Source organism: Microcaecilia unicolor, chromosome 6 (assembly GCF_901765095.1).
Source record: "Microcaecilia unicolor chromosome 6, aMicUni1.1, whole genome shotgun sequence".
Taxonomy (NCBI): Eukaryota; Metazoa; Chordata; class Amphibia; order Gymnophiona; family Siphonopidae; genus Microcaecilia; species Microcaecilia unicolor.
In genome coordinates, this window is record NC_044036.1 from 252,320,232 (window position 1) to 252,340,499 (window position 20,268).

General features: G+C 43.2%; 1 protein-coding gene across 1 annotated transcript in view; it reads left to right on the top strand.

The window, feature by feature from the left end:
* The first annotated feature begins 4,847 nt into the window (after window positions 1-4,847).
* The window catches only part of STXBP1 (syntaxin binding protein 1), a 141,344-nt gene continuing 125,923 nt past the window's right edge, over window positions 4,848-20,268 (top strand). Inside the window, exon 1 of the mRNA XM_030206080.1 lies at window positions 4,848-4,922. Coding sequence (XP_030061940.1) covers window positions 4,886-4,922 — 37 coding nt within the window. The 5' untranslated portion in view covers window positions 4,848-4,885. The remainder of the gene's footprint in view (window positions 4,923-20,268) is intronic.

A 20,268-nucleotide genomic window follows, 5' to 3' on the forward strand; every position in this document is an offset into this window, starting at 1 on the left:
AACCTAGTTTGGGAGGTCTGGGGGGCATAGGTAGAGTAGTAATTTGTTATAAATCATAATCAGTGCATCATTTTGAGGGATTGAATTAGGTTCAAACCTAGTTTGGGAGTGTGTGGGGGCATTGCCCCCCACATGAACTGCAGTTTGTATTTATCTATTTATTTATTTACTTATTTATGACATTTAGATCCCGAATTAAACATGATATAGATTGAAACCTAGTTTGGGGGGTGTGGGGGGCATTGCCTCCCCACATATGAACTGCATGTCTGGAAGGGGAAAGGGATGTGTAAAAGATAACGATCTGGAAGAGAAAATGGAGGGAGATTACTTGCCTTGTGTGTTTTGTATGTTTTGAGTTATGGGTGGAAATTGTCCTCCATAGTGTGGAGAGAATTGGTTCAGTGGGAATTGTCCAGATGGGAAATGGTGGGTAGGAACTGTCAAGTTGGGAAGTACCCTAGAACCGGCAACAGAAGTCCAATGTGTGATTGAAACTGACATGTGTAGCCTGTTCCCTGCTTGGAACTCCTGCCACCAAGACAACATCAAAACATTCTTTTTCAGTTGTAGGACTTGAGGAACATAGAATAGAACTAAGCTCTGGCTCTGTAGATGGTTTAATATTTTTACATAGTTTGAAATGATTGTTTTCTCACACTCCATGTTAATAAATAAAATATTTTTCTTTTTAACAAAGTTATTCCTATTGTTTTGTGTTAAATTTTTAAAAAGTTATAGGATGCATTTTTTTGTTTTCTTTGAATTTACAAGATCTTTTAAATGCGGGTTGGGTATGGGTATGGGAAGTAAAACAGTGGGGATGGAAGAGGGATGGTACCAATATGATGAGGATGGTGTAGAAATAGAATTGACTGGGAATGGTGAGGAGATGGTAGCAATATGATAGGGATGGGGTAGGGACAGAATAGAATTGACTGGGGATGGGGACCAGACTATGTCACCAGGCACACCTCTAGTTAGAGCCCCTTTCTTTTGAATGAACTGACACTGCCTGTGCCATAATATTGACCCACACCATCTGGTGATCACTGGATGCTAGATGATCCCCCATTATGGGATTAAAATGCTTTCCCCATTTGCAAGCACCAGGTCTAGCATCTGGTGATCTGACCATTGAACCATAGTGTAAGCCTGAGTGAATTCATAGTTTATGATTGAACTAGCCGTTAAGCCCATTAAAACGGGCAAGTATTGGTATGCTCTATTTTGATGTATAACTCCCTCCCTCCTTCCCTCCCTCCCAGCTCCAAGGGCCCCCCTCTGTGCATCCCTCCCAGCCAGCTGCAAGGCCCCCCTCTGTGCATCCCTCCCAGCTCCAAGGCCCCCCTACTTCTGACCTCCCATGTCCAGCATTCTCTCTCCCTCCCTGCCAGCTCCAAGGCCCCATTCCCTCCCCTCCCAGCTCCATGGCCTCCCCTCCCAGCTCCAAGGGCCCCCGTCCAAGCCAGCTCCAAGGCCCCCTCCATCCCTCCCCTCCCTCGCAGCTCCAAGGCCCCCCTCCTCCTTCTGAGCATTTCTCCTGCCTTCCCCTCCCCCTCCGAGGTCGCCGCTATCGCCCCTCCCCCGAGGTTGCCGCTACCGCTCCCCCCCTCCGAGGTCACTGCCGGCCCCCCTCCACCAGGCCGGGCCCTCTCTTCTACATTTAACTTACAGCGCCGAAAACGCAGGCAGATCAGCTCCCATCGGCCTTCCTTCTCTGCCTGTGTCCCGCCCTCGTGTGACGTAATGTCGGCGAGGGCGGGACACACAGGCTGGGAAGGAAGGCCGACGGGAGCTGATCTGCCTGTGGTTTCGGCGCTGTAAGTTAAATGTAGAAGAGAGGGCCCGGCCTGGTGGAGGGGGTTGGCTGCGACCTGCAGGGGGGGAGTGGCAGCGGCGACCTCCAGGGGGGAGCGGTAGCGTCAACGTCCATGTGGCAGTGACTGCACTCCTCCTCAGCGCAGAGTTTCTCTCTCTGTTCCGTCGTCATGTCTTGACGTGGGGGCGGGACAGAGAGGGAAGTCTCTACTGCGCATTTGCAGGTGAGTCGGTCACTTGCCATTTATATGTTTGATTCTATTTGATATACCACTATTCATGAAATACAACATAGTGGTTTACAATAAAACAAGTCTTTAAACAGAAAAAAACTACAATGTTGGGATAGAGTGGAGGAGCGGCCTAGTGGTTAGAGCACCGGTCTTGCAATCCAGAGGTGACTTGTTCAAATCCCACTGGTGTTCCTTGTGATCTTGGGCAAGTCACTTAACCCTCCATTGCCTCAGGTACAAACTTAGATTGTGAGCCCTCCTGGGACAGAGAAATATCCAGTGTACAACTCACCTTGAGCTATTACTGAAAAAGGTGAGCAAAATCTAAATAAATAGAAAAGTAAAAGTAAAAACAGTTTCAATCATATCAAGAAAAGATAGTTTGAAGGGGATAGAGAAAATGCACATGCAGTCAGAGTAGAATGCAGTTCACAGGTGCCCAGTGCCAGCACTCAATGGGTGTCCTAGTGGTTAGGGTGGTAGACTTTGGTCCTGAGGAACTGAGTTTGATTCCCACTTCAGGCACAGGCAGTTCCTTGTGACTCTGGGCAAGTCACTTAACCCTCCATTGCCCCATGTAAGCCGCATTGAGCCTGCCATGAGTGGGAAAGCGCGGGGTACAAATATAACAAAAAAATAAATAAAAAATGGGTGTTTTCAAACAGGCATTAAATAAATGGGTCTTAAGAGCTGCCTTAAATTTGGGGAATGGCAATTCAAGGTGATGATGAGTTCTGTAAAGTTGGTGCCATGCACTAGAAGGCCGATTGTCATCCTCAGCAAAATTAGATTCTACAAGGCAGAGGGATATGTAGTCGTCAATCATTTAGTGACCTAAGAAGTCTAGGGGGTGAATATTGAACTATTATAGTAGACAAATACGCCAGAATTCAGTGGAAAGAATTCTATGAGTAAGAGTCAAGACCTTGTGTTGAATGTGGTAGCTTACTGGAAGCCCATGATTTTGGGAGAGAGGCAAAAGTGTTACATAATTAAGGAACGGGTCATGCTGCTTTTGAGATATGTGACCACATTTGCTATATGGCTAGTAGGTTTAATTTCAATTGTAAATGTATGTATACATTTTTCTGATGTTATATGTAGGGCTTCTATTCTTAGGTGTTGCAGCTAATTAGGGGTTCTTGGAGGGTACAAAACTCTGTGCTATCACATTGCAGGTGCTATTGCTGGGTACTTTTTTTTTTTTTTAGTGGAATCAAATGTATATTTGTTTCATTTAGGAGTCATAAGCACAGAAAAGGTGCAAAAATTGAGCGGAGGGTACAAAACAAACCACAGGAGGAGTGAGAGCAGTGCATTTTTTCTAGCAAAAAAAAATGCTGGTACTCAAATGCTAGGCCACCCTTCAAGGGTGGGGTGATCATTGAGGGACCCACCCCACAATAGCCAGGCCCCCTGCAACCAGAATCTATGACAAGACAGAATTGGTGTGTAGAACCTGAGCTCTTTCATTAAAACTTGGGGTCCATGGGTCAATTTTAGCAGACAATGGAAAAGGTGCCGCTACTCAGTACCCCCTCAAAAAAAGCCCTGGGTGAGAGAGAACTAGGGGAAGTGGTGGTTTTCTGGTGATTCTCCATTTTTAAAAATCCATTCTGGTGGTTATCTATTTTATTTTTTTTGCACAGGGGTGTTTTCTTAGAGTTTATCACTAAAACCAAAAACTTGGAAGCCCCAGTTATATGTAACACTGCTCTTCAATAAAAACATAATTAAACCTCTCTGTTTATTTTCCTGTCATCAGTATTTCCTGATCTTTGTTTCCATAATGGCCAGTTGCAGGAGAGGGAGTGCATGCAGCTCTTCTGTTAGGGTTGGCTTCTTGTCTGTTGAGTTATTACAAAAAATAATGAATCCTTTCTTTGTCAGCAGCTACAGATCTGCTCCAAGCAACTGGGGCATTTTCTTACAATCTGACAATGGTAAACAATTGATTTCACCTAAGTCAATATAGTCCTAAACTTACTATGAGTTGCTCTGGTTTGGAGTGTGTTTTCATGCCACCACAAAGAACCAGCAGCAAGCGGTTGCAATTTGGGCTTGGTTCTGATCTGGGCAAAATATGGAATGGAAAGAAATCAACCAGGTGCTGTTTTGGACAGGGAATTGGTGAGGCTATGCCTTGCCCCTGCTGTCAGTGGGCTCTATTTAGGTAACTCAGCAAAAGAAGGCAAGGTCAATAACCCACCTCTGATGCCTGTAAGTAGTACTGGGTCCCCCCCCCCAAAACAAAAATGGATGAAGGTGATAGATAACCTCAAATAGAAATGGACAAATTTAATCTTAATATATATCTTGCTTTTTTAGAAACCTACCCAAGGCAGGTTACAACAGTAGAAGAAAAATACCTATAAATAAATAGCATTCCCTGTGTCTAAGGGTCAGGTGGGGATTGCTTTCCTTGACAAATGCTCTCCTTTAATTAATATTTTATTATGATGATTCCTATTGTGTGTGTGCGTGCGCTGAGGAAGGGGCTGCAGAAAGGGTAGGAATTAGGAAGCAAGGGAGAGTGCAAAGCAGTGAGAAATAGCAACCTGGGGGAGGGGAGGTGCCCAGCCGGTGGGCAGAGCTGCAGCCTGGTGATGAAAGCATCACACGGCCTCAGTTATTGGCCTGGAAACCTGTGACGTCCCAGAGCCCATCTGTCTTTCCCTCTCCCCCCCCCCCCCCCAATCTTTTCCTCCCCCATCACCAGCGTACACCTTCAGCCTTCCTCCCTGCAGTCAGCTGAGAGCAGCGGGTACAGCGCAGCACGCAGTAAGGGAGCAAAACAAACGATCTTCTAGAGCCAGGACCAGCAGGGCACCATGGCACCCACCGGGCTGAAGGCTGTGGTCGGAGAAAGTAAGCGTGCATGTGCATCTCTGTCCGTCTATCCTTCCGTCCATCCTCACCCTCTCCGATTTCGATTCTGGATGATGGATGCTTGTTTTTTTGAGGGGTGGAGGAGATGCTTAGGCAAAATCTTCCAAATCCCACCCTCACAACAGAAAATGATTCTTTTGATGAGGGGGTGGTGAAATTAATGGAGATGGTCCCGGGTGCGATCAGCTTTTCCTGCTGTTAGATGGGGGGGGGGGGGGGGGGGGGAGAGGAGGAGAGGGAGCAACACTGCAGATGCGCCATCCAAGCTGTCTTACGCAGGATAAACGCCCAGGTCGGGGTGGGGGAGACTGCAGCTGAGCGTCAGACATGGCACGGAAGAAAAATCGTGTTTTTCTAAAATGATACGGGGTACCATTGTATACTTTTGGATCTTTCATTTGTAGACACGGGAGCTATCAATTGCAAGGGCTTTTGGTTTCTTGAGTTTGGGCTTAGTAAGGAGGCAGCGCATGCTGTCAACCCAAACAACAATGCAGAGAAAATGACATTAGAAGCCGAGGGAGAATGGAATATGCAGCAAGGTACATGATGCTGCCTGGGCAGATGATTTAATGTGTCTGCAACACTAAATGCGAAACGCCTGAGATTCGTCTCGGAGTACAGATGGTGTAACGTGTAATGACAGCGAAATGAGACGCGGGGGGGGGGGGGGGGGGGGGGGATCCAGACTCAAACGTTCTGATAGTTATGTCTGAAAATAATGTGAATATGGTGGAACGTCTTCCTAGGAAAGCTCTGTCATGACCTTCCTCTCTCTTCCCTGTCTCTTCCTGCAAGTATCTTCTGCATCATTTACTTAAAACTACTAAGAATCCCATAGTCTTTGGACCAGTGCTACAAAGACAGTAGATTTTGTTTTGCTCCGCCCCTGTTTCTAGTGTCTGGGTTAATCTCCTGTAGCTCCAGTCAGCTAGGATGAGCCTATTTCTCATGCTTTGTTCCCAGTCACCTGGCCAGAGGGAGGAAAGGCGCACAGCTCTGCAGCATCTCTCTTAGATATGTGTGTGCTCTTGCCACCAGGGCTTCATCCACTGCTGTCCAGCCTGTAGAACCTCCCTTTTTCCTTTCTTCCCTTCAGGTGTTCCAGAGGGAAGCCATAAATTTCCCTCAGCTTTAACTGAGTTGCCTGCAATTTCTTTTGTCCTTTTATGTGTACCTGTGACCTAAAAAGGTTGAAAACACCAGTCTCATCTTTCTGCACACTCTGCATCTAGTTCTTCCTTCTGTTGGCTAATCATTGTCTCATCCTAAATATTGGCTTATGTTATTGTTCTTTAAAAGAGTTGAACCCAATCCTCTTCTTTCTTCCTGCCTTATTGAAACTATATTATTAAAAAAAAAAAAAAAAAAAAAAAAAAAAAATATATATATATATATATATATATATATATATATATATATATATAAAGAGAGAGTGAGTCCCGCCTGGCACTGGTAACAGATTCCATAACAAAGTGGGAATTTAGATAGATTCCAAAAGCTTTCCGTTAGGATAATGCCATCATGTCTTAAACACTACATAAGTACATAAGTATTGCCATACTGGGACACACAGAAGGTCCATCAAGCCCAGCATCCTGTTTCCAACACTGGCCACTCCAGGTCACAAGTACCTGGCAAGATCCTCAAAACAGTACAATACATTTTATGCTGCTTATTCTAGAAATACATAGATTGAGGAGAAAATCACTGAGAATACTTGCAGTTAACAACAAGGTGGAGTCTCATATCTTTTTGCACAGATATTCATATCACTCCCCTGGTGACTCTATCGACATGCATAGGTTTAATCATTGTCTAAAACCACCTCCACCCTAATGTTGTAATTGCAAAATGTAACTTATATTGCCACACCATAATGTGCAAATATACATGAATATATACCAAACAAAAGACACTTAGCTTGAGGAGCATGTAAACTCCATCATTCAGACTGGCGTGTGTAGAAGCCCCGACAGTGCCTGTTTCGCTATGCTTCTTCTGGGGGAACCCACACCATTTGGCTGAATCGTGTCTCGACAAGCGATATAGCAACACAACCTGCGACACAACTTAACCAAAGACTGTAATGGACATTACCTGACTCTTCCTCCCCTCTTTAAGTTCCCCCCAATTCTACCAACCATACATGTATCTTACCCACCATAATATCACCTTGTATTCATTCATAAATTGTATTTGTTCAGACCAGAACCGGCTAACACCGTTAACAGTTAACATGTAAGCCACATTGAGCCTGCAAAAAGGTGGGAAAATGTGGGATACAAATGTAACAAATAAATAAATATCCAAAATTTCAATGAAGAAAAGGATCACTAACAAGTAGTTTCCAGACGTGAAATGGGTTCCCCATTGGGGTGGTCCGAAAACAAGATAAGTTTCTCTCAGTCTCTCTAATGCTCGCCTTATGCAATAAGAATGCAGGTACAGATGCAGATGTTAACCATACCTGCTAGCTTGTCTCAGGTTGACAAGAAGATAAATGAATAAGATAAGAATAAAATATAAAAAGATATTACAAAACAAAAGAAAAATCATATAATTTAACAATTGGATTCGGAGGTTTTTTGGGTGAGCCCATGATCGAGCATAGCCAACCCAAGGAAGTTTGGAATGCATGGTTCTTTTGGAACATTGTCTTGGTTTCAGCATCAACTGAGGTTCTTTTTCCTTCACCCTACCGATATAGAGTGATGATTATTACTTCCTGAACATGCTAGCAGGTTGAGTTTGATCACTATTTTTCTATTATAGTATACTACTTACAATGTCAACACAATGCGTAATAGAACATTTTAATTGATAGTAAGGGGTATAAGGTAAGACAGAACATATAGATAGGTAAGAGAATAAGAAGAGTTAGAGAGTAAGGCGACTAAGTTAAAGAAAGTTGCACATGAGGTCAGAGAGAGGGTTAACATATAGATAAGTAAGAGAGTAAGAGGAGTTAGAAAATAAGGTGACTAATTTAAAGAAAGGTGCACATAGTTTTGTAAAGAAGTTTCTGGCATTTTGGGAGGTTCAGGTAAATACATGTGTTCAAGAAAGTAATTTAAGAAATTGCTTGATTTGCTAACCTGAGAAGTGCCAGCCTACAACCTGCATGAGTTACTGAGTCCTAGAGGCAACCGTAGAGTTGTGATAAGGACTATCTGTATCTCTTCATCTTCATCACCAGAAGAGAACTCCTCGAATTCCGAGTTGAGGTAAGAAACTGCAAAATATTCCTCTGCAAAAGCTGCTATTTCCTCACTGGTGAATTCGTATTCTTCATCATCAGAAGATTTGTCATCAAATGAGCAGACATCTTTGAGTGCCTTTTTGAATCCTTTGATGATTGTGGTGGATTTTACCACTGTCCAGATGGTTTCTGCCCAGTAACACACTTCTGCATAAGTGGCATGGCATTGTTTCTCTACAGGAGTGAATGAGTGTTTGCTTTCACGAATCCGCTTCTCCCATTGTTGACGAATGAGACATTTGAATGTATGATTCATGGAAATGTCCAATGGCTATAGCTTACTGATACGTCTGCCAGGTATAATTGCAGTATTCACCCCTGCACTATTTAACAGCTTCTGCACAGACTCTTTTTTAATGAAAAGTCATTGCATCAAATATTAGTAAAGATTTTGGTACAAAAAAAAAATCCTCCAGTTCTTTCTCGAAAGCATTTGTCAATGTGCTGTTTCATAACATCTTCGTTCATCCTTTTTTGTTGCACATATCAATGCCTTTTGGAAACGTTTCTCGGGGCATCGTTACGTACTTTAATATTACCAAGGGTTTCAGCTTTTGACCACCTGCAGCACAGCCCAATACCACCGTAAAGTTCATTCAAGGCCTGTTGTTGTTATAGCCTCTGTTTTGCTGCCGCGTTCAGCAACTGTTCGAATAGCCATCACACTTCATCCATATTTATTATATTTCCAGGTTGAATATTGCCTTTCTTTTGCTCCATGATGTGACCACATCTTGAATACTGTGTGCAATTCTGGTCAAGAAGGGTGACAAAAATGATAAAGGGGATGGGACAACTTCCCTATGAGGAAAGGCTAAAGTGACTAGGGTTCTGCAGCTTGGAGAAAAGACAGCTGAGGGGAGATATGATAGAGATCTATAAAATAATGAGCGGAGTGGAACAGGTAGACGTGAATTGCTTGTTTACTCTTTCCAAAAATACTGGTGCTAGGGGGCACGCAATGAAGCTATAAAGTAGCAAATTTAAAACAAATTGGAGAAAATATTTCTTCACTCAACGTATAATTAAACGCAGAATTCGTTGCCAGAGAATGTGGTAAAAGCAGTTAGCTTAGTGGGATTGTAAAAAATTTTGAATAACTTCCTAATAGAAAAGTCCATAAGCCACTATTGAGATGGACTTGGAGAAAATCCACTGCTTATTTCTAGGATAATTAGCATAAAATGTATTGTACTTTTGGGATCTTGCCAGGTACTTGTAACCTGGATTGGCCACTGTTGGAAACAGGATGCTGGGCTTGATGGACCTTCGGTCTGTCCCAGTATAGCAACACTTGTTCATATTTTCTTATGACAAAGTCCTGGAAACTTGCCACTTTCTCTTCCCAGTCATCTGGTAACTTTTGTTCTTGCTCTAACGAATAGTCCATTTCTCCTCAGGAATTTCTGGATCCAGTTGTTTTGTCCTTTGAAATCTGTAATGTTCAACTGTGCAGCTAACTCTCTGGTCTGCCGTTTAATGCTTCTGGTTGAGACAACGATGTAACTTTCCCTTTGTGTGATTACCCATTCCTTGAGGTTCATTTCTATGTTCGGCCTTTTTAGAGGTTTACCTTGCTGGGCAAGTTTTCGTGGCTGGAGTTTTGCCACATTTCTTCTTCTTTCCTACACTCATGGACTGATTTGTCACCCATAGAGAAAAAATGTCCAGTCTTGTGATTTCCGTTAACCGTCACCTATTTAATTGCCAACAGCTTAAAGGCCACAGTGTATGACTTATGTTTTGGCATTTTGACTCTTTATATACAGCCTCATATGAATGTAAATGCAAAATTGTGGAGTATCCATGAATTAAGAAACTAAAGTAGTGCTTCCCTGGGCTATATATGAATGTGGGTTACGCACAGCTGCAGGGAATATAAGAAGGGAAGGGAATGGGACTTGATATACCCACCTTTCTGTGTGTTTTTTTTTTTTTTACAACTACATTCAAAGTGGTTTACATAGCATATACAGGTACTTACTTTTACCTGGTGCAATGGAGAGTTAAGTGATCTGCCCAGAGTCACAAGGAGCTGCAGTAAGCTTGATCCCAGTTCCCCAGGATCAAAGTCTGCTGTATTAACCACTAGGCTACTCCTAGTAATCACATAAAAGGGCAATTCTGTAGCAGGGTGTGCCTGGAGGGAACCTATTCTACCAAGAAAAGTAGGCACCTACTTTCCTTTATAGAATGCCAGCATAACCAGGTATACACACTTGTAGCATTTTGGCATGAGCAGTTATGCCAGCCATAAAGTTGGTGTAAATGCAGACACCTAAGTGCCAAAGATACATGTATACTTGATAGCAGTGGCTATCAACCTTTCTTCTATTTGGACACACGTGACAGGCAGTGTTCATGTATGCACTAACAGATTTAGCATGCACTAATGATTAGTGTGCGCTAAGTGGGTCTTTTATTTTATTTATTTATTTGTTACATTTGTATCCCACATTTTCCCACCTATTTGCAGGCTCAATGTGGCTTACATAGTACTGTAAAGGCATTTGCCAAGTCTGGTAGAGAAGCAAATACAATGTGATATTGTGGTCAAATAAGGTACATGGGTTTCAGGTACAGTGGGGATTGAGGAGAGGAAAGGTCATATAATGTCCATTACGAGCTTTGGTTTTGCTGTGTTGTAGCGTGTAGGTATTTATGTTGGGTCGGTGGGGTATGCCTTTTTGAACAGGTTGGTTTTTAATGATTTCCTGAAATTTAGGTGGTCGTAGCTTGTTTTCACAGCTTTTGGCAATGCGTTTTTAGCACATGGTAGAAATCAGCTGGCGCTATAAAATGCTAAATAGTAGTAGTAGTAGTAGTAGTAGTAGTAGTTAAACGCTGAGACACCCATAGGAATATAATGGGTGTCTAGGGGCCCTGTTTACTGAGCCACATTGTAAGGGCTTCGTTTACAAAGCCAATCTAGTGATTCACACACGACAAATGAGAGGAAGCCCATAGGAATTGAATGGGCTGCCTCTCATTTGCCGCACAGAGAATCGGCAGCGTGACTTTGTAAAAGAAGCCCTCAGCGCACTAGCGTTTTTAGGGTGCATTAAAAATTAGCATGCGCTAATGCTACAGACACCCATGGGAATATATGGGTGTCTCTAGCATTAGCGCATGCTAAATTTTAGCATGTGCTAAAAACACTAGCGCACCATAGTATTCAGGGCCCTTGGTGTTTACCGCCAGCTGATTTGTACCACGAGCTAAAAACACTACTGCAGCTTAGTAAAAGACCTCCTAAATGCTAAGAAGCCCATTTTATGCCTATGGGCTTCTTAGCATATAGCACGTGCCAAATCCGTTAGCGCACCTTAGTAAAAGGAACCCTAAAATTCACAGCTGAACAAAAAAACCCTCCTAAATATTTCATTGTTAAAAAATGATGCAAGGGAAATAAAAATATAAATTATTCTTAAGCAGAATTTACTTTAAATATAACAGTTCATGAAACAAATAGTTATTAAATGTTTTAAGTTTTGCTCTTTACTTTATTGAGGACTCTGAAACTGAGTTGCATGCAGTTTTTCCATATGGGATTGTATAATAGGCAAATTCATAATAACCTTATTGTCAAGTCAAGATTTTTTTATCCATTCTTGAGTCTAGACAGCGTTTCATACAAAACACATATATTTTCAAATTTTGGTGTCATCTCAGAAATAGCACCACAAAATCCCTCTACTGCCAGATACTGTGAAGTAACACAAAACCCTGCAAATACTCAGAAACTATGTAGCAAACAGAACATATGGACTGCAGACCTGAAGCATTTCTGTTTGGGACTGATGGCAGCATGGAGGGGCATTTTCGAACGGGGATGACCATCTCTAAGGGCGCCCAACTCTAAGGACGGTGCCATGAAGGGGCGGGGCAACGCGTATTATCGAAACAAGATGGACGTCCATCTTTCGTTTCGATAATACGGTGGAGGACGCCCAAATCTTGACATTTAGGTCGACCTTAGAGATGGTCGTCCTTTGTTTAGGATGAGTGTGCAGGCATGGGCGTCCTTCTGACGGTTCCATCGGCTGCTTGCTGGGGCGAGTTCCTGACTACTGAGAGTAAGTGAAAGACCCTTGAAGACGCTGGTTAGCGAAACATGGCCATGTCGATCTTTTTCGAATATTATCACCAGTTGAGTTAAGCTGAATTTACTGCGGAGGAGGCAGTAAAGAAGATTGCTCAAATTGAATTGGCACTACCATTGAGTTTGCAGCTACCTTTGTGACTGACTCTTGCGGTGCTTATTGACTATTATGCAACAGATCCTGCAGACCCCTTGAGCATTTGAGCCACTTTATAGCGTATGGTATGATTCGGTGGTGAACACGCAGAGTGAGCTCAGTTCAGAGTTTATGCGTCAAGCAAAGACTATTTACATCTGCTGAAAAAGGAGTTTACACGTTGAGCAAGAGATTTTCCACAACATTATGAAAAGAATTGCTGCAGATCTTCATATAGTAGTTATTGTATAGGTTTTATATCCTTTAATGTTTATGTGGAGTGATTTTAGATTGTGAATGTGGGTATGAATGAGAGTGTGTAAATGTGATAGGATGACAGTATATTATGTTTAGTTTATTTGATATTTTGATATTTTGACAACTAATAAAGATTGAATTGGTTAATAAGTGTTGTACGGTTGCTTGATAGTTTACATTTTGATACTTATGTGCAACCATTGTCTACATTTGAACCTGAGTTAGAATTATATATATATATATATATATATATATATATATATATATATATATATATATATATATATATATATATAAATGGATTGAGTCCTTTTCAGTAGGCCATCTAACAAATAATTTAAATGTCTAACCTAGAAGTTCTGTTTGGGGGGGGGGGGGGGATTGCATTACACCTATACAGTTGTCAGCCTTCCAAAACAAGTCTGATGCCTTCCCACTCAATACTGAGTATTGTGTGCAGTTCTGGTCGCTGTATCTCAAGCTGACTGGCCATAAAAAGAAATGGGCAGGTCAGGGGCAGTACAGAGGGTATCCCCAACTCCTCCACTGGACCATCAGGAATGAGAGGTAGGCCCAGGGAGGAGGTGATGAGGGGGGGGGGGGGGGTTAGGGGGTTTGCTGTTGCAGGGGGAGGGGGATCAAAAGGGGGTTGTCAGGGATTAGAAGGTGGCTGTTTTGGTGTGGGGGTTCAGAGGGCCTAGGAAGGATATTCAAGTTATACAGGTGCTGGCTGACAGGGCCGGTCCTAGGGTCTCTGGCGCCCTCCTGCAGACGATGAGTTGGCGCCCGCGTGCCCCCCTCCAGCGCCCGTGCGCCCCCCTCCAGCGCCCGTGCGCCCCCCTCCAGCGCCCGTGCACCCCACCCCCCCAGCATCTCCTTTCTCTCTTCTCCCACCCTGCCCTTGTCCAGCGATTCTCCTTCGCCCGAATCGCCCCCATCCCCCGCCGCCCTTGGTGCTTTAAATCTTTAATTTACCTCCGTTCCAGCAGCCACGTCATTTGAAAGCCTTGCCCGTCTCTAGCCTTCCCTCCCTTCGTGAGTTTGTTCTGCAGTCCCGCCCTCGAGGAAATGACATCAGAAGGCAGGACTGCGGAACGAACTCACGAAGGGAGGGAAGGCTAGAGATGGGGCAGGGCTTTCAAATGATGCAGCTGCTGGAACGGAGGTAAATTAAAAGATTTAAAGCACCAAGGGCGGCACGGTATGGCGGCACAGCGCCGCAGTGGTGCCCTTGAAGGCAGGCGCCCCCCCTGTGGCGCTTACCCCGCTTACTAGGTTTGACCGGCTGATATTCAGCCGGGGCCCACATAACTGTCCTATGCAGGATCCAGCTGAATATTGGCCAGAACCCACATAAATGCCAGTGGCCACTGCCGTGTCAGTTACGCACAGATATTCAGTACCAGTGTCTGGATATGGCCTGGTACTGAGTATCTGGGGCTAATTCCTGTTGTGGGCTGAATATCTACCCCTTCCTTTTTTAGGGGCTAATATTTAGCCAATGACGGTTTTTAAATGCTGACTGTTGCTGCCAAAATTAGGCCTAGAGATTTAGTGCTGGGCCATGTCCAGGTGCTGGCATTAAATATCTGGGTACTTGCAGACGGATGGCATTTAATTGGATAAGTGCCAATATTCAGCCCTTAACCAGTTAAAATAAACTGACCAAAGATAGGACTGCTAGTAATGGGGTCTTGTGTGGTTGGTTAACTTGACCGGTTAAGGGCTGAATATTGGTACTTAACTGGTTAAGTGCTCACTCTGTCCTGACTCTAGCCTCGGACCACCCACCCAATAGCGAGTTTAGGCTTTAGTGATAAGAGAGGATATTCAGCAGTACTAGCTGGGTAAATGTTGCTGAATGTTACTTTGGGGCCTGGTCAATATCAGTTAACTGGATAAGAGCCTCTCTTACTAAGCAGTAGTAGGGCTAACGGGCACCCGGCGATAATTCCAAAGTTGATGCGCACTGTTTCCTGCAGTAGAAAATAATTTTCTACCATGGGGGCATTCCTGGCAGTAATTAGCAGCATGGCCACATTGGCGCGCACTGCTTGATTACCGCATGAGTAGCACGTGAGCCCTTACCGCTAGGTCAATGTGTGGCGGTAAGGGTTTGGCCAGTAAATAGCCGCACGCTACTTTTAATTTTACCACACAGCCATTTACTGCCTCCTTAGAAAAAAGCCTTTTTTTCCCAGTCGTGGTAAAAAAAATGGCATAGTGTGCGCCAATTTCATGCGTCCACACTACCGCAGGCCACTTTGTACCACAGCTTAGTAAAAGGGCCCCTTAACTAGTTAAGTCGTTTTGAAATTGATCCCTTAGTAAACATGAATGATACTGATATATAACTATTAAGGTAATAATAAACGTGAATGTTTTCCCAGATTGTGCACTTGTTACGATTATAGTTTTTATCGAGAGCTTCTGCTGAAAAAATTGCTCACAAATGAGGTCAGTAGAACGTTTTGCACATGGGCTGACAATTTTTCAGACAAGCCATCAATTCTTGGAGGGAACTTTGATGGCAGAGAATTTGAGCCAAAGCTCTTACCTACGTGCACTGCAAATCGAATTGGAGAATATTTGGTGCAAAGAACAGAGAACGCTGGATTTTATTCTAAGGCCTGTATATACTGTATTGTGGGTTGATGATGTCTTAGTTTTGTTCTAGTTTTATATTGTCTGTTTTATATGTAATAATTATTAACGTATATTGGACGTGACAAATTTTTCAGTATCTATCTATCTATCTATGTTATAAAGCAGTGATATCACCATGCCTCCTTGATTATTTGCTAACCCCTTTCCGAGGGAACTGTGATTTGTTTCTCTTGGAGTACTCAATGCATAAGTAATCTCACAGAGGATAAAAGCTCAGTGTCCACATTTGTCATGCTCTGCCTCACAAAGCATAAGGAATAGAGGTCTTTGAATGCCAGACAAAGCTCTGTTTGGCACAAATGCTCTGAAATATGATGGAAGGGAACTGGAATTTAGACCATGGATGTGGAAGTCGCACTCATGGCTGGGACAGATAGTTTTGGAAAGACCTTCTGCTGTATCTCGCACCTAGCAGCAAAATGCAGACTTAGATCCACCTTATTAGCAACTAGCAGTAACCTAAAGTTCAATTTTGGTGTAAAAGGATTTCTTTGAAAAGGACCCCCTATCGCCGAGTCCCTCGTAAGACACTACTTGGTGGTATTTTCACGTCTCTCAATTTGCCACAGATTTGAAATTTTCCTTGTTACGATGAACAAATTTTGTTATTTCTGAGGGTGACACTGAACTACTTGGGGAACAGAGGAAAAGAAAGAGGAGCAGAATCAGGTCATTAGGCACTGTAGAAAAATCTTCAGCCTTGTGCTCCCCCCCCCCCCTCAGTTTCCCTAAGATTTTTAATAATTACACTCAAGCTAGCCCTGTAGAGGAGGATGACTCCTGTTCCCTAAAAGGTCCAGTAATGTAGGTAGATCAAGATAGAACTCTGACCTGAAGTGCAGAGAATATTTCCCTGGTATTCCATGATGCACCATTCTGCAATTATGTAAGAGACATACACACCAGTAATTATAAGGGAGCACTGGGTTTCATATAATATAATGGAATACACAAAGAGAGACAGACGCAGCTGGTAATTACACAGTAGAAAAAGCGAGAAGTTCTGAGGAGTGTTTGGAAAAGGGGCATGAGAAAGCGTTGGTGTTGCTAGATCTTTCAGTCATAGGTGTAGTTTCCCTGCCTTGTCGTGGGAGGGGGAAGGGCGCAAAGAGTAAGGAGGTCACATTAGCATTGGAGAGGAGAGTCATTTCAGCACTAGCACCTCTAGCATTAGAGGGGCTGCCCCTCTATCACCCCTACCCCCACCAAACTATGCCTGTGTTTTCAGTCTTTTAGTTTGCTTATGAGTCATTTGTAGGTTTTTCTTTCTTCAAATAAAAATGTAACCCTTCCTGACCCTCTTCCCTTCTTGTTAGAGAGAATACTAAAATCATGTTCTTTAAGGGCGTGTGTGAAGATTAACTTTCCAATGGGCTGATGCTCAGAACTCCCACACTAAAGCCAATAGCGCAGACCCTGTATTACTGGAACAGCGCAGAAAACTAGCTCGCCAATACTCAAAGGAAATGGTATTCAAATTAAATGCATGCTGTAAAAGCGAAAGCAAGGGGAGGAAAGTGCTTGGTGCATGTGCAGAAGAGTTTCACGGTAAATGCAGATCTTGTGCTCATGCACTAGGCAAAGCTGAAAATGAAGCACACATTGGTGATGCTGTTCTGTGCCTTTAAATATAATCAACATTTTTTTAATTCGGAAGGCTTATATTTAAGCACAGAAAACAGGCACCAATGTGTGGTTTCACTTTCGGGTTTGCTCGGACTCGCGCACATTTCTTTTTCCAGTACCAGTACCTACAGGCTTGCACAGACTTTTTTCTGCTTCTAAAAGAAATCAAAATCAGCAGATTTTAAAGTGAAAATCAAAAGAACTCCTCTCTTCAAACCCCCTCAATATCGCGGTAGGTTTCCAGCAGTAGGAGCAAGGTTTGTTAGTGATCTGTTCTCTGAGCATTGGGAGGGCATAGCAAATTACCTCATTAACATCCATTTGACTACATTTAAATACAATTTGTGGCTATCTCTGGTGGACATGATGTTTCCTTTGCTAAAGCTCTCTGAGCATTCTGTGCAGGTTAACACCGGCGCTAGTCCTGTGCTAATCACTGGTGTTAGGTTCTGAACATCGGCCTGGAAGACTCTTTGATGATCTGTAGGTTCCTTATTTATAAAAGAGCTGCCCCATACATTTCCTCTGTTCCTTTCCCTTAAGTTAAAGACAGATTTCAGCTTTGAGGAAAATTATGTCAGAAAGAAAGTCATTCCTCGTCACCAGCAAGACTTTCACTTTTTACCAACTCATGAGTACGATCTTCCATCCAGCCAGTGGCATAGCCAGACCCAGTATTTTGGCTGGGCCTAGAATTAACTTAGACGGGCTATTCCACATCATGCCACCCCCCTTCCCTGGAGATCTAAAAAAATGTAGGTTTCTTTTTTCACCTACCTCATCAACATCTCTCCTCCTCTACGGCGTCTCGGCATCTGTCTGCCTGTCACTGAACCCCGTCCTTCCCTGGTGTACCTTACAGGTGTCTCCAGCACCTGTAGTGATCCATTATTGCTGCCTGTGCTGGCCCTGTGGCATCTCGGCATCTGCCCACCCATCGCTGAACCCTGTCCCGCCTCGGTGTACCTTACAGGTGTCCCCAGCACCTGTAGTGATCCATTACTGCTGCCTGTGCTGGCCCTGTGGCATCTCGGCATCTGCCCACCCGTCACTGAACCCTGTCCCTCCTCAGTGTACCTTACAGGCGTCCCCAGCACCTGTAAGGATCCATTATTGCTGCCTGTGCCGGTCCTGCAGGCTTCCATCGGCTGGATCCCACCAGACAGGAAGCAGGAAATGACATCAGCAAGGGCAGGATCCAGTTGATGGAAGCCTGCAGGGCCCATGCAGGCAGAAATAATGGATCACTGGAGGCACCAGGTATACCTGTAAAGTACACCGGGGAGGGAGATGTTCATCAAAGGGCGGGCAGATGCCGGGGTGCCGCAGAGAAGGAAAGATGCAGATGTTAGGGTCCACTGCTGGGTGGGCCTGAGCCAAGAATGGGTGGGCCTGTGCCCACCCAGGCCTACCCATAGCTACACTGCTGCATCCAGCACCACGGTACTCCAGACTTTGACAGTCCTTCTTCCCAAGCCAAGACCATACCAAGTTCCTCATGCGATCTGTAACAACAGCTATTAAGATATTTGTCGATCCTGTGTCAGATATGTTTAATACTTGATGCATTTTATTTGAAAGATAATCCTCAAAGCAAAAAGCTCAAACTGGTCAGAGATATATAAAGAGAAAATTGTGGACAAGAAGGGAAGGCAATATAATTTCTAAATGTTATTTGTCTGAAGTTGCAGCGCAGAGGAAAGACCTTTCTCCAGCACAGTCTGAATCCTGTCAGAAAGGCATATGACTAATTGTGCTTTGCTGCTGAAAACAAAATAACCACTTAAGACAGGGGAGTAGTCAATCTGAACACAAATTGAAACAGAACAGTTTGGGACACAGAGAACCTACAGTATTTATCAGCCTGGTGGGCAGTGAGGGTTACTTTATTGTGAAAAAATTGATAGGCTAGCGTTTTGTTCAAGTTTGAAGTCATTTTTTTAGGGGACAATGGTAGTTTCCAAGTTTTATTGTATGAGAATGTTTAAAGTGTTTTATTATTTTTGAGATAAATTATTGCATGCAATATGCTTCAGTGTTTTAGTATATCTGGTGGAATATCACATTAATAAATCAAATCTAAGATTACATAGTTGTTTGCTTTCTTTGCAAATAGTTGCGGAGCTACATTTTTCAGCAGCTCTTGCTGCCCAGGAAAAATATTAAAAAATAGTGGTGTGGTCACAAGGAATTGACTCTTTGTCTGTGAAGTTTATGGAGAGGGACAAGGGGCGTGGACACATCAGCCCGTAGGATGACATAACTGATCTTTACAAGAGATAATAAGTAGAATTAAAACAAATAAAACGAAAGGAAATATGGTGATACCTTTTTTATTGAACTAAGTTAATACATTTTTTTTATAAACCAAAGGCAGAACCACCTTCTTTAGGTTGGATAAGGTTCTGCCTTCAAAAGTTTATCGAAAAATATATTGTTCAATAATAGCTATGTGAGTGTATCTAAGCCTCTTGAGCACCAAACAGGACTGAGGAAAGTTCCAAACATGCTGAAAGCTAACCTAACAGAAATTAATGGTAATGAGTTATAACTGTATAGCTGATATTATCAGTTATGCACTTTAAATGTCATTGGATGCAGGAAGGCTCCATTTAACTTATTGTGGGCCTTATCAATGTAGTTTTTTGACTGGGAGTTAATTTGGGTTTGCTATGTCAAAAGGTGTGAAGAGTTCTGTTATCAAGACCGCTTTGTTTCTTATTCTTACTCTTTAAATCTTTGTAATGATTTTTTCACAGTCAAATTGTAGCCTATGCTCTGTAGATAGTGAAACAAACTCCTGCTTTAATGCAATTATAAATTGAAACCCCCCCCCAGAAAGTTATATATTCTTCTGTGAAGACTTTCACAGGGCACTATGGGGCCCTTTTACCAAACTGCAGTAAAAAGTGACCTTACATAGGTCTTTCCCATGTGCTAAGGCCATTTTTACCACAGTAGTAAAATGGTCGATGTGACAGAACAGTGTGTTTTTAAGCCTGTAAATTGTATTGAATATTTCTTGAAGTGTATTTCTCTAGTTTGGCCAGCATGTGGTGCATGTTTATGTTTAAAACTGTGCCAACACACACAGAAGGTGTTCTCTCCACAGGAAAAACACAAAGCAAAGGAAACAGTGGATCCAAAAGAGTCCTCTCACAAGTGGTGTCTCCTTAAACAAGGTCTTTATTTCAAATCAATAAAACAATGACCCGACACGAATCGTGTTTCGGCCGTAAAGGCCTGCGTCAGGGGTCTATTGACTTCCAATATA